Source organism: Castanea sativa, chromosome 1 (genome assembly GCF_040712315.1).
Source record: "Castanea sativa cultivar Marrone di Chiusa Pesio chromosome 1, ASM4071231v1".
In the NCBI taxonomy this organism is placed as follows: Eukaryota; Viridiplantae; Streptophyta; class Magnoliopsida; order Fagales; family Fagaceae; genus Castanea; species Castanea sativa.
The window spans coordinates 23,963,044-23,976,361 of record NC_134013.1 but is presented as its reverse complement, the minus strand read 5'-3'; the positions used below and the strand labels follow the sequence as shown (position 1 = coordinate 23,976,361).

The window sequence follows — 13,318 nt, the reverse complement described above, 5'->3', positions numbered from 1 at the left end:
GGGAGAACATCCTATGCAATTTTCCAAATGAGGTATTTGAGTCCTTCATTGAACTTCATGGACCATAGTTTCTTCCATTCAACAGCAGTAAGGGGACCAGAGAATGTGAATCTGGCATTTTGGTCAGCAAGGTAAGCCGACTTGACATAAAATTTCCCACTTGGACATTGAGCCCAAATAATGGAATCTGCAGCTGGAGTGAAGGGAATGTGGATTTGTTGAATAGAAGAGGCTGTATCATGGTTAAAGAGGTTATGGAGAAGAGCACGGTTCCACTGTCTAGTTTCAGGAACAATTAGTTCAGAAACCAACTGTTGGTCTAGCAGCAAGGTTATGGGGGTTGGGGTGAAGGATGGAATTGAGGGAATCCATGGGTCATGCCAAATGTTCACCGAGGAACCTGATCCAATGAGGTAGCAATAGCCTTTTTTTATCAAAGGGATGCTTTTGTGAATGCCTTTCCAAATGTAGGATGAGTTTTGTTGGAGGGTAGACGTTAAGAGGGAACGACCACGAAGGTATTTGGATTGGAGGAGGTTGGCCCAAGGTTTATCTGCACTAGATGCAATAATCCACCTAAGTTTGGAAATTAGAGCATTGTTGATGTCATGAGCACGATGGAAGCCCAAGCCCCCAGTAGATTTTGGTTTGCATAAAGAATCCCAAGCTTTTTGGATAGATATGGTGATCTAAATCAGTAAAACCCCAGAAGAAATCTCGAAGTCTAGCATCAATTTTGCTGCAAATGGACTTTGGTAGCTTAAAAGATGACATCTAATAAGATGGTATTGAGGATAGCATAGACTTTATAAGAGTTGCTTTGGTAGCTTGAGACAAATTCTTTGCTTTCCAACCAAAAATTCTGCTGTTGATCTTTTCCAAAATGATGTTGAACTGAGCTTGGTGACTAGAGAGATGTGATGGTTATGTTGCCTAGTCATGATTGATTTGATCATTAAAAGGTACATATGTATTATATATATATATATATATATATATATATATATATATATATATATATATATATATATATAAGATAGAATTATATTCCAGCCTAATCTAAGTGTATATGTGTGTGAAGTTCCCTCTTAGAGACTTGAACTTTGGTCCTTACCCCCCACACCCCATAAGCACTTATATTTGTAGAATAACCATCATATCAAGAGTGTGGGGTGGTGATATATATTATGTTTAATCTTATTTTTCCTAATAGAATCAATAAAAGAGAGAGATAAAGAGCATTGATGCCCCACCATTGTGTTAATTTATTAGCAATGGCAACATAGATTATGTATGGAAGTGTATACGGTTCACTGTCCATTATTGTCTATTGGGTTGAAGTTCCACTTCCTTCAAGAGGTTCACTAAATGAAAGAGAAATGGTACGTGCGTGTAATATTTTCATAACGAATTTTATATATAGATTGTTACGAGTTGTTACTAGTAGATTCAAATTAGAATTAATAACAACTAACTTTCTATGATTTGTTGTGAAAATATTGTGGACGTAACACTTTTCAAATGAAAAATAGTCCTATGACAATGGATTTTCTATTTCTAGTGACTGTAAACAGTGGGACCATTGTGACTTGAGGAAATTTATGATGCTACTTGGAGGGAAGGAGAGACAATTTATTCTGGTTTGGTAAGAAATAATAAAGGTGAGTTGTTGAAGGTCTAGGCAGAACAGGGGGATATTTTGTTAGTGACAGCAGCAGAATGTATTGCAGTTGAGAAAACCAAGTTTTGTTTCAAATGGGTTCCAAGGAGTTTTTTTTTTGATACACCAAGGAGTTGAGTAAGAGTACTCATGCTTTAACTAAATGGGCCTATTTTAGATTTTGTCAGTTTTTTAGATATTCGTTTAGTAGTAGTGGTTAAGTATTGTTGTTCAGTTTTCAGTATTGTGGAAATACGTGTTTAAGTGTTATGGAAATACATGTCAAAAGTATTATTGTTGTTAAACACTAAAATACGTGTTCAGTTTTCTTTTTTCTTTTTCGTCTCCTCTTTTGGAGGGGTTTCTTTTCTTTATATAGCTAATTGAATTGCATCCTAACTCTCCACTTGTACAGTCACAGACCTTCCTTTGGATGCTTGTCCCATCAAGGTTTTGCTGGAGGTGGTAGAATGTGCTGCAAGCTGTGAATGCACTGTTCAAATGTCATTCCTCCATTAATGCGGTCAGTTGAGTTGGTGCAGGGTATTGAATGCGGAGGTGATGGTTACTTTATTTGGATATTTTCCTTCTTTGCTTGCACGTCTCTATCGTCATCTTCGGTATTCTATTCTCTGATGCAAGTGGTCTGCCTTACGCCTCTTAAGGAGCACTCACTCCTTAGCTTGACTCTCGGCGGTTGGCCTCTTCATCCCTCATTATCGGGTTCTCATTTACGTGTTGGTTCAGGACTAATGTGAGGATGAACTCTTCTACCTCCTCGAACTAAGTCCATAGGCTATATTTTGTACTTGGGTCTTACCCCTCCCACAATTACATTTTTTTTCTTGAAATTTGAAAAATAGAAAATAACACTGCATTCTAAACTTAAAGAGAAAAAACACTTTCTCCCACTTTTTTTTAGGGAAATTTTCCCCACTTAAATTGACCAAACTTTGTTAAATTCATTGTTTTAAATTTTTAATTAAATTGTATTTTAAAATATTAAATGTGAATCTTGCTTATTATTATTTTTTTTCAAAAGGTTGTGAGAGATTTGCCATTTTAAGTGTTTTGGTGCTTGATAAATTTTGCATTTTTATTTTAAATTTATCAGATATTTTTTTACTATAAGGTTAAACTTTTGTAAAGAGATTCTTATAAGATTTTAGAATATTTCATTACTAATATAAACAAAATGAGGGTGTTAATTTTTTAAAAATCTTAAGTGAGGGGAGTGTAATTAACCCGGAATACTTTATTCAAAAAGTCGCAAAAAACTTTGTAATTCAATTGGTTGACACCAAAGCTAACTTGATATGATATGAGACCTAAGGCAGTGAATTTAAATGAGGTCTTTTATATTTAAATATTAATTAAATAAAACTATGTAAACTAACCGAATCAAAGTTAATTTAATTAATTGATATTAAATAATTTAAGGTTAATTTTATATAGAGAATTAAATATTATAGTTCAAATACAAAATTTAACAAAAAAAAAAATGAAAATTTATTATTATTATCTTTTTTTACAGAAAATAGGTTTACTTTATCTTAGAAAGATAATGCACGATTAAGTAAAGTTGTAGATTAACTTTCAATTTTATATTTCGGTGTAGATTTTTTGGTGTGTCACTGTATGGAAGATTAGGTGGTCAATGTTAATAATCTACTATGTAGGATATTAGTTTACACAAATTAAAGTATCAAGGTATTAAGGTAAATGATAATATAAAACATATACTTTTTTTTTTTTTTGGTAAATAGTTTAGGGTTTCAGTTGGGTTCGGTTTCTACTGATCTAACATTTTGGAGGCTTTGTTAAAGATGAGAAAAAAAAAATGCTAAAGCTGCTTCCAATTTTAATACAAAATGTTTACAATTTGATGGCGCAAAGAATGTGATTAGTGAACTTTAACAACTTCATTAAAAAAAATGTTAGAATCATTTTTTTATAAATTATTAGTTATACATCAATGTAAGCTTTATCTAGTAAAATTTGTAGTATCTTTAACACCACTCGTGAGAAAAATAGTGCATAATCATTTTAAAAAAATTAGGCTAAATTGCAAAATTCACCTTTTATGTTTCACCAAAAATCATTTTAAGTCCTCTAACTTTCAAATTTATTCAATAAAGTTATTCTATCAACTTTTGTTATATGTTTTTGGTTAATTTTCCAATTTTGTAAATTTTTCTTCAAATTTTTTTAATTGAAAATTTCAATTAATGATTGAAAAATATTTTCCACATTTTTTTTTCTAAATTTTTTTACAAAAGTTAACGGAATAACCATAATTGAATAGATTTGAAATTTAGAAAACTAAAATGAACGAAAGTAAAGTTAAATGACTGAAATGAATTATGAAGAAACTTAGAAGGTGAATTTTGCATTTTAGCCAAAATATTATTATCATAAAATCTAGGCATTTTTATAATTGGGGTGGGGTGTTTTTCACTGAGGAGTATAAACTTTTAATAATGGGGGCTTTAGGCCTAGGTCTTGAGCTTGCCTTGGTTAACACTTCTTAGTATTTCTAAATGAGACATCTAGAATTCAAATCCCCCTTCAACTATCAAATTACCAACAACAAAAAAAAAAGTCTCCTAAATTTTTAGCTATAAAGGATATGCTACTCTTGTCCTCATCATCCTCATCCTTAGAATTGTCACTTTCTATCTCCTTAATCATTTTTGGGATGATGGAATTGTTTTTGGAGGTTTGGGGGTAGGGTCACCTCATAAGTTTGGAGGGATCCAACTAATTCATCTACTTTTAAGTGCATCTATATTCTTACTCTCCACTATGATAGTGACTTTAGTCTAATACTCTTAGCTAAGGATCTTAGAATTTTCCTCACAATGATTTTGGGCTTTGAATACTTCTCGCCTAAGTTGAAGCTAGAGTTGACTATATTGTTAAGGCTAGCATGAATTTCGTCAAACCTCTCACCTTCCTTCTTTTTAATTCTTCAAACTGTTTCTTTTTTAGATCGTTACAATATACTACTAACGCCGCAATTTGAATAATTTTCTTCCTAAATCCTTAAACACTTTTTGCATGGGGAGGTGTCAATTAGCTTACAAGGCCCTTAGCTTAATTCTTCAAACCTAGACGCTACCGTTTATAGATTAGACTTTATGGTTCTTTTTTTGTCTAAGTCCCCCATGTGTGGTTTCAAAGATAGTGTAAGCTTCTTCAGCTATTTTAACATTAAAGATTCGCCTAAACTCCTCTTGAGACACTGCTATAAATATCGCATTAAGGAAGGAGAATCTCTTGCACCGCCATGTGATACAGGAAAATTTTTGTGAGGTTTGCAAATCAGAGGTCGAATCTTCTGGTCACTTTTGAGAGACTAGGAGGTCTGGAGTTGTTCTAAGCTGGTCGTTAACTATGGAGTTTCTTAGTTCCATAATTTCATGGACTTATTGTGGGTTTTACTTATGGTGGACGAAAGGGATCGGCTTTTGTGGTCACTATTGCTTGGGCTTTATGGAATGACCGAAATGTTGTGCGGCATAAAAGGGTACCAGAAAGGGGAGTGTTGTGATATTTCAGGGGGCTATTAATTATTTGAATGAATATATCATGATGCAAACCCAGTGGATGTAGTTCTTGTGCAGGCTTTGGTAATAAAGTGGCTTCCTTTTATTCAAGATTAATGTGGATGTGGCGGTGTTTCCATCTCAAAAGGAAGTTGGTGTGGGGGTTATCATTAGGGATGAGAGGGCCTTTAGTTTGCTTATAATATGGGTATTCAGGAGTTTATCTTAGAAGGCAATTGGTTGATTAGTTCTCAAGCTTTAGGTGAAAATTTTCCGTCCTCTATGGCGTCAATCATTTATGGTATGCAAGTGGCTTGTCACGATTTTAGTCGTGTTGAGTTTGCCCATGTTCGTAGGTAATGGTAATCAACCTGCCCATATATTAACTAAATAAGTAAATATGCCTTATGCATTGATGATTTCTCAACTTGGATTGAAGAAAATTCTTATTTTCTTGAACAAGTTATTGTCTAGGATGTAATTTCTTTTTCTGCTATTGAATAATATTTTAAGTTCTTTCCATAAATAAATAAATAAAGTATGTGATGAAGAGTGCATTATTAAAGTGATAATGTAAAATAAATAAAATGATTGTTAAAATGAATTTTTTTTTTTTTTTTTGCATTTCCAGATGAGAAATCACTAAGTAGGCAAACCGTTGCATGGATACTTTGGTGAAGTGAGGAAGTGACTAATGATAGTATTTTATTACCCAGTTAATAATGAACCGTACATAGTCATGATATATTACATAAATGACTTATAAATTTGAATTGTTTTTAGTTATAAGAAAAAATGCTCTTAAATATAAAATCGTTCAAACTTTCTGTTCGGGGGCTTTTTTTGGTGCTCAGCCACGTGTTGTCCGCTGGAGGGGTGACCTTGCTAGGCCCGAGTTATGTTTGGGGAGTTGCATCCAGAACTCAACATTGGGCCATGTGATCCAATGGCTATCGATATACTTTTAAGCCTACAAAACCATTAAAGCCAAAGTCTAAGAATCATGATAATGGTTGAATAAATATATATATATATATATATATATATATGTGTGTGTTTGATATAATAGCTTTGATTAATAGTTGTAATAGTAGTTGAAATAAAGAAATATGTATTTAAAGGTGAAAAAATCATATACTCAATGATGTAAATTTAAAGATATGGAACCAGAGTCACTTATCTTTGTATAGTTTGGAGGGCCAAGAGTTATGTTCAGTAAAGCTCCAGCGGTTCAAAGTTGATAAAAGAAATATGTTACTTGGCGGGTCTTCTCCAACTCCCTGAATTCTGACTAGTCTGTGTGTAACGGGAAACATATGGTAGGCATCTCTTATCACATAGCACTTAAAACGATAAAATTCCCCATTACACTTTTCCTAAAACATAATATTCATCATATGACAAATGCTCAATATCTCCAGTCATCTAAATGCTGAGAAATTAACTATTCATTCAATCTCCAACTGTTCCTATACAAATTTAGAAACCTAATTATATTATTCTACATAAACTAAATTACTACTTTCAGCTAAAATCCAACTCAAGCACATGGCCTAATCTGATTGACTATCTTTAATCTCCAAATATATAGAATATTCATGATGTATCTAATACCCAGCTGTTGTCTGCTACAATTAGACCAAATATTCATCTGCCAGCTGCTAGAGCAGAGTATTAAATGCTCTTCTTGCTCACCAAGATTAAGTCATAATACAATCAGACATTGACTAAATCTCTAAAGTTTTATTAACTATCAACCAATCATTTTCTTATTTCCTAAAAATGTGTTGTAATAGAACCTTGGACCAAAAATACAAGCACCCAAAAAATGAAGCATTTCCAGCAAAACCCCCGTAGTGTATACAGCACTTAACATCTGGCTGAAACTGATATCACTAGCCATTTAATGCTGAAATCCTAGCAGCTAGCTGCTATACCCAAAATAAGAAGATACCCTTAAAAGAGATCTTACATTTTTCAGCCAAATCCATGAAATGTCCTTTCCAGCAGTCTAAAATCACCCATCTAATCTCATCTGCTTCTGCCCCAAGCAACAACTTTCTTGTGATAGCTTTTCTTAACAGCTGAGACAACTTTTCTTAACAGTTGAGACAGCTTTTCCAGACAGCTGGGACAACTGAACCAGCAACCTTAACATTACAAATTTTCCTTATTTGGTTAAGAACTAAAACCAACTAAGTAACTATCTATTTCTTGCTAAAATACTTTCATTTTCTGCTTCTCTTTCTCCAACAGCTATTACCAAAAACAGCAAGAACACTTTAAAGTTAAACATACCATTTTTAGCCAAATCCTATGATGGATTTTCTGAAGATTCATTGCAATTTGGGACAGATTTTGGCTGAAATTATTTGCTAAAACACCCCCTTAAATTCAGCTTAAATAGAACCTTTCATCAACACACCAAGGAGACACCAATGGGGGGAAGAACAATTCTTTCACAAACTTCTCTCTATTCTCTCTCCCTCTAATAATCTTCTTAAACTCTTAATGAAGTTCTGAGCTTGGAAGTTTTTTAGTTTCTAAATTAGAAACTAAACTCTTCAACCCTTAGTTCATAAATGTCCTTTATAAGCCTTCATACATCCTCCAGTAGAAAATCCCAGTAGTAAATCTCAGCGATATTGCTAAACACACCACAACATTATTACCCTTTTTATATTCATTCTGTCACTCTCCATATTGAGAAAATACATATATCTTGCTACTATCTCCAAATACCTAAACATATCTCTATACTCTTCTCTTACAAAATCTTTCCTCTTGGAAGGCAATCTCTACAACTTCTCCAGCAGTAAATCCTAGCAATATTACTAAATACACTACAACACTATTTCCTCTCTTATACTCATTCTCCCACTCTCTATATTCATAAAATACATCTATTTTACTGCTCCTATCTCCAAATACCTAAGCACATCTCCATAATCTTCTCTTAAAAAAATTTTCTCTTGGAAAACAATCTCTACTACTCCTCTAGTAGAAGATCCCAACAGTAAATCTCAGCAACATTGCTAAACATACTACATCATTATTACCCTCTTATACTCATTCTCTCACTCTCGATATTCAGAAAATACACATATCTTACTGCTCTTATCTCTAAATACCTAAACACATCTCCATACTCTTCTCTTACAAAATTTGTATTCTTGGAAAGCAATCTCTACTACTCCTCAAGCAGAAGATCCTAGCAGTAAATCTCAGCAACATTGCTAAACACATTACAACACTATTACGCCTCTTATACTCATTTTCTCACTCTCCATATTTAGAAAATACATATTTCTTACTGCTTCTATCTCCAAATACTTAAACACATCTCTATACTCTTCTCTTACAAAATCTTTCCTCTTGAAAAGCAATCTCTACTACTTCTCCAGCGATTATAATCTCATATTTTTACTATCTTTAACCTCTTTATCTCTCATACTTCCATATATCATACATATTACAAATACTACATTCCACAAAACTTCTATATCTTTTACCATCTCCACACTTCTCAAGAGATATCAAACACTCATACTAAAAGTCTTTCTCATGGAAGGCATAAACTTCTAATGCTAAAACCCTTCTTTTAGAAGGCACCAAGATCTCATATCAAATATCTTCTCATGGAAGACACAAATCCATCTTACATAAAGCCTATCTCTTAGAAGGCATAAATACTTCATACAAAAACCCTTCTTATGGAAGACAATACTATTCATAATTTCACAACAACTAAAAAAGTATTGCCAAGGAGAAAACTCATCTAAGTGCATGATAAGAGGGGCAGGCTTAACCAGCCCCTATACACAGTTGGACATACTCTCTCTCTCCCTCCAGTTGCACCAATTTTCCCCCTCAATCTTGAAGTTATCATGGCAAACTGCCACTCTACCGCTGGGGTCACTCTACTAGGATATTATCAACTCACAGAAGTTGTATAGCTAGAGCTACAAATCATACAAAGATAAGTGATTTTACTTCCATATCTTTAAATATATATCATTGAGTACATGATTACTTCACATTTAAATATATATTACTTTATTCCAACTACTATTACAACTATTATTCAAAACTATTATATCAAACACATATTACATATTTATTCAACCATTATCGTGATTCTTAAACTTTGTCTTTATTGGCTTTGTAGGCTTAAAAGTACGCCGGTAGCTGTTGGACCACATGACCCAATGTTAAGTTCCGGATGCAACTCCCCAAACAAACCTGGGTTTAGCAAGGTCACCCCTCCAAAGGACCACACATGGCAAAGCAACCGAAAAAGGCCCTCGAACAATAGTTCAACAAAAATATAATATCCTTGGAACTCGCCAAATGCTAAGTATCAATATTGAAAGAATTGAAGCAAATAGTAGACTAATCCTGACTATGACCACGATTATCATCCATAGATTCTTTGTTGATGTCCAAATTCATAACATCTTCCACAAGCTCATCCAATTTCATTTGTGCAAGTTCTATGCCAAAAAAAAAAATATAAGTATTAGTAGTTACAAAATATGTTCATGCCTCAACAGTTTTAAAAGTAATACCCATCAAATCTAGTTTATAAAGTATCTCAATAAACCCACTTGCAAGATATGCAGACGGTGTCCAACACTAATACAAACACAAAAATGACACACACGGCACAAGACAAAAGCTACAACCGTGGCCTTAATCAACAATTAATATAGCTCATATATTAATAACGGCACATGAGTTCAAAGTTTATAGAACAAAAACGTTATGCAAAAAAAATTATTGCAGAATTTTGAAACACCAAGAAAACGGTTTTCTTTAATTCTAAAATTCACCAAACACATGAGAGAGAGAGAGAGAGAGAGAGAGAGAGAGAGAGAGCAATAACCGGTTTGAGACTTTGAGTTTGAGAATTGGGCATAAGACTATAAGATAGTAGAGTGAGTAGTACAACTGAAATAAAAAAATAAAATTAGATACTTATAAGAAGGTTTAGATATCTAGGATTTGTAAAATTTTAATTTCCAATTATATCCCTTGTAAGTTTTTGTAATTGCTCACTTTTCTTTTTAAATTTAAAATATATGTCGGCTATAAAAAGTATTTGACAAATCTAAAATAATATGAATATTTATTTGTTATACGAGTTAAACAAGTTGAGTTAAGTGGATCATTTCGGGTTGACACAAATAAATTGACATGTCACATATGTCTATTGTGGGTAACGCGGGTTGACTCACTTATGACATGTTACTTTCGGGTCACTTTCGGGTCGACCCATTTATGACCAAAACCTATTAAGACCCAATTCTAACCCGCAAAAACACGTGTCGGGTTTGTGTCGTGTTCACGGGTTGAGTTGAACATTGACACCCCTATCACCAAACGGATAGAGTACACGTATCGTGAAGCCAATCAATGCACGTATGCGTTGGCAAGGATGAAGTTTAGGCGTAGTTTTCATTTTGCTGCTTTTGTTGAACCACCGCCTGTGGTGGGTGCTCTTTTAGCTTTTGACAATGCTAATACTTTTTGTAACAAACTTATTAATTCTAATATATAAGTATATTCAGTTCTAACCAAAGAAAAAAAAACACTTCTAAACTTTGTTTTTTTAGAGCAAAGTAGAATTTTTTTTTTTATAAGAAATGAACTTTTTTAACTTGATAAAAGGGTAAGAAAATGGAGGGATATTATCCCAAAAACAAAGAAGACAGTAAGAAATAACTTTGTTGAATATTTTTAACATTTTACCTTTAAGTCAATTAGGAAGGAAAAAAGAAAAGAAGCAGCAGCATGGTGATTTGATTTGAGGTAATTTGGATGTTTGATTGCTGCAGTAAAAGGGGGACAAATAAGGAAATAGGCGAATGAGGAAACGGCCTCAGCCAATGACTTGTATCCAAAACCACAAGTGTCAGTCAACTTAAGCATAAAAAAATTCAAAACACAACTCTCCTATATCTTTATGACCACTGGCTCTCCCCCGAAATCTCCAAAATCCCCCTTTCAACAAATTATTCCTTATTTCAGAGCTCTGATCCTCTACTCCGCCACCCCGATCGGAATTATAATGGACGCATCTCCGCCGATCTTCCGCCTTCCACAGGACACTCTCCACCAGATCTTCTCTAATCTCCCGCTTCGGCAGATCATGATCTCCCGGTCGGTATGCAAATTCTTTTACCAGATTCTGACCTCGCCCTGCTTCGTAGACCTCATCTCCACACAACCACCTCTCACCCTCCTTGCTCTTCGTCCGCCTCATCACCACCACCACCACCATCACCACCACCGCCACGTGTCGTGCTCTCACGATCTCCACGTGTTTGATCCCAGCCGCAACGAGTGGCTCAGATTCACCCTCGACTTCCTCCCCCACCGAGCCCCACACCCGGTCGCGTCGTCCTTTGGACTCATCTACCTCTGGGGCGACTCGGCCGACTCACCCGAGTCGAACAAGTCACTCGTGGTCTGCAACCCGTTGACTCGCGAGTTTCGTGTCCTCCCCCAGCTTGGCTCGGCCTGGTCACGGCACGGCTCAGTCCTGGTTGACTCGGCCAACCGAGTCATGGTACTGACAGAACTCGCAGCCCTGTATTTCTCCGGATCAGAGCAAAAATGGCTCAAATTTTCATCGAATTTACCGTCCAAACCACGAAGCCCGATTTTAGTATCGGACTCCGTATACGCGCTCTGCGACGTGGGGTCTCCATGGAGAAGCCAATGGAAGCTATTCTCATGCACGATATCGAAGATGAAGAGCTGCCAGAGCTGGACTCGGCTCGAAAAGCACGAGTGGGGGGACGTGTTCGACATCCTAAAGCGACCGCGTTTGGTGAGGGGCAGCGGGAAGAGAATCCTGATGATCGGAGGGCTAAAATCGTCATTCACTTTGAACGCGTCGTGCTCGACGATCTTGATACTGAGGTTGGATCTGGAGAGCCTGGAGTGGGACGAGGCCGGGAGAATGCCGGTGGAGATGTTCAAGTGTTTTCAAGAGTCTAGCAAGTTCAAGGTATTTGGTGGTGGGGATGATAAGGTCTTTTTCTCTGCAAAAAGGCTCTCCAAATTGGCCATGTGGGATCGGTCTCTGGGTAAAGGAGACTGGCGTTGGATTCATGACGTGCCGGGGACTGGAGACGGCCTTTGTCGCGGTTTCGTGTTGGAGGCTAGGCTCACTCCTTTGCTTCTGCCTCAGTAAGAATTTTTGTTATGTTATGTAATTGGCATTTGAGAATTGAGAATTGAGATTGCCCCTCTTGTGTTTGTACCATAATTTTACGAATTCCACAAATGCTTTTATCCTCCTTGCTAATTGGAGAGCAAGCTTGACTTGTTGTATACTTTACATGTTTGGTGTATTTGATGTAAAAGGGAAATGTTAACAACCAAATATCCTAGGACATTTGTTAGTTAGTGAACCATTTTAAGAAAGTTTTTATGGGAAAAGAGAAAAAGTAATTAATGTTTTTACGGTTTTTTCAATTTTTCATCAAAGTGGTATAAAAACTTTCCTAAAATAGTTTGTTAACAATTGCGCTAATGCCACCCATTAACATAACCTTGATGTAATCCTCAGACTTTCACGTTAGATTAGTATTTAGTAGTGTTTCTTTATCATCTTTGGTGTGTGTCATAGACTCTTGTCTATTACAGAATCGGCCATGTGCTAAACTTGCTTTTCTGTGGTTTTCATTTTGGGATTTTCAAATGTATTTTCAGTAAATTTGGAAGTTTTACTATACACTGAGACCTTTGTTAGTGAGACGATTCTCCTACAACTACATGCAATGTGCTAGTGGATTGTGAGATTTAGGACAATATACTGAATTGGAGAATTTGATGGGCTTAAGTGCGTCTTTTTTTATAATTGATTTTGTTTGTTTTCTGATTAGATCCTGACAGTGTTATTAGGATAATAATTATTACAGTTCCTTAGTTCTTGTACATTGAGTTCCAACTCCCAATTAAATTCAAACACATGGTTGCATTGACCAATGAAGCACAAACAATATTATCTTTTGGTATCTAATGGGAAGTTCTTTGTCGAAACTTATTTTTAGTTGAATTGGATTTTGAGCTATGTTATCTCAATGTGGACTAGTGTTGA

General features: G+C 35.2%; 1 protein-coding gene across 1 annotated transcript; it reads left to right on the top strand.

Annotated features, from left to right (window-relative positions):
• Positions 1-11,133: 11,133 nt before the first annotated feature.
• On the top strand, positions 11,134-12,629 carry LOC142637677 (SKP1-interacting partner 15). Its single transcript, XM_075811781.1, has one exon. The coding sequence runs from the start codon at positions 11,174-11,176 to the stop codon at positions 12,407-12,409; it is 1,236 nt and encodes a 411-aa protein (XP_075667896.1). The 5' UTR covers positions 11,134-11,173; the 3' UTR covers positions 12,410-12,629.
• The last annotated feature ends 689 nt before the right edge of the window (positions 12,630-13,318 follow it).

Excerpts from the sequence above, each read along its gene's own strand:
- LOC142637677 (XM_075811781.1), top strand. The coding sequence starts at position 11,174 with ATGACCACTGGCTCTCCCCCGAAATCTCCAAAATCCCCCTTTCAACAA.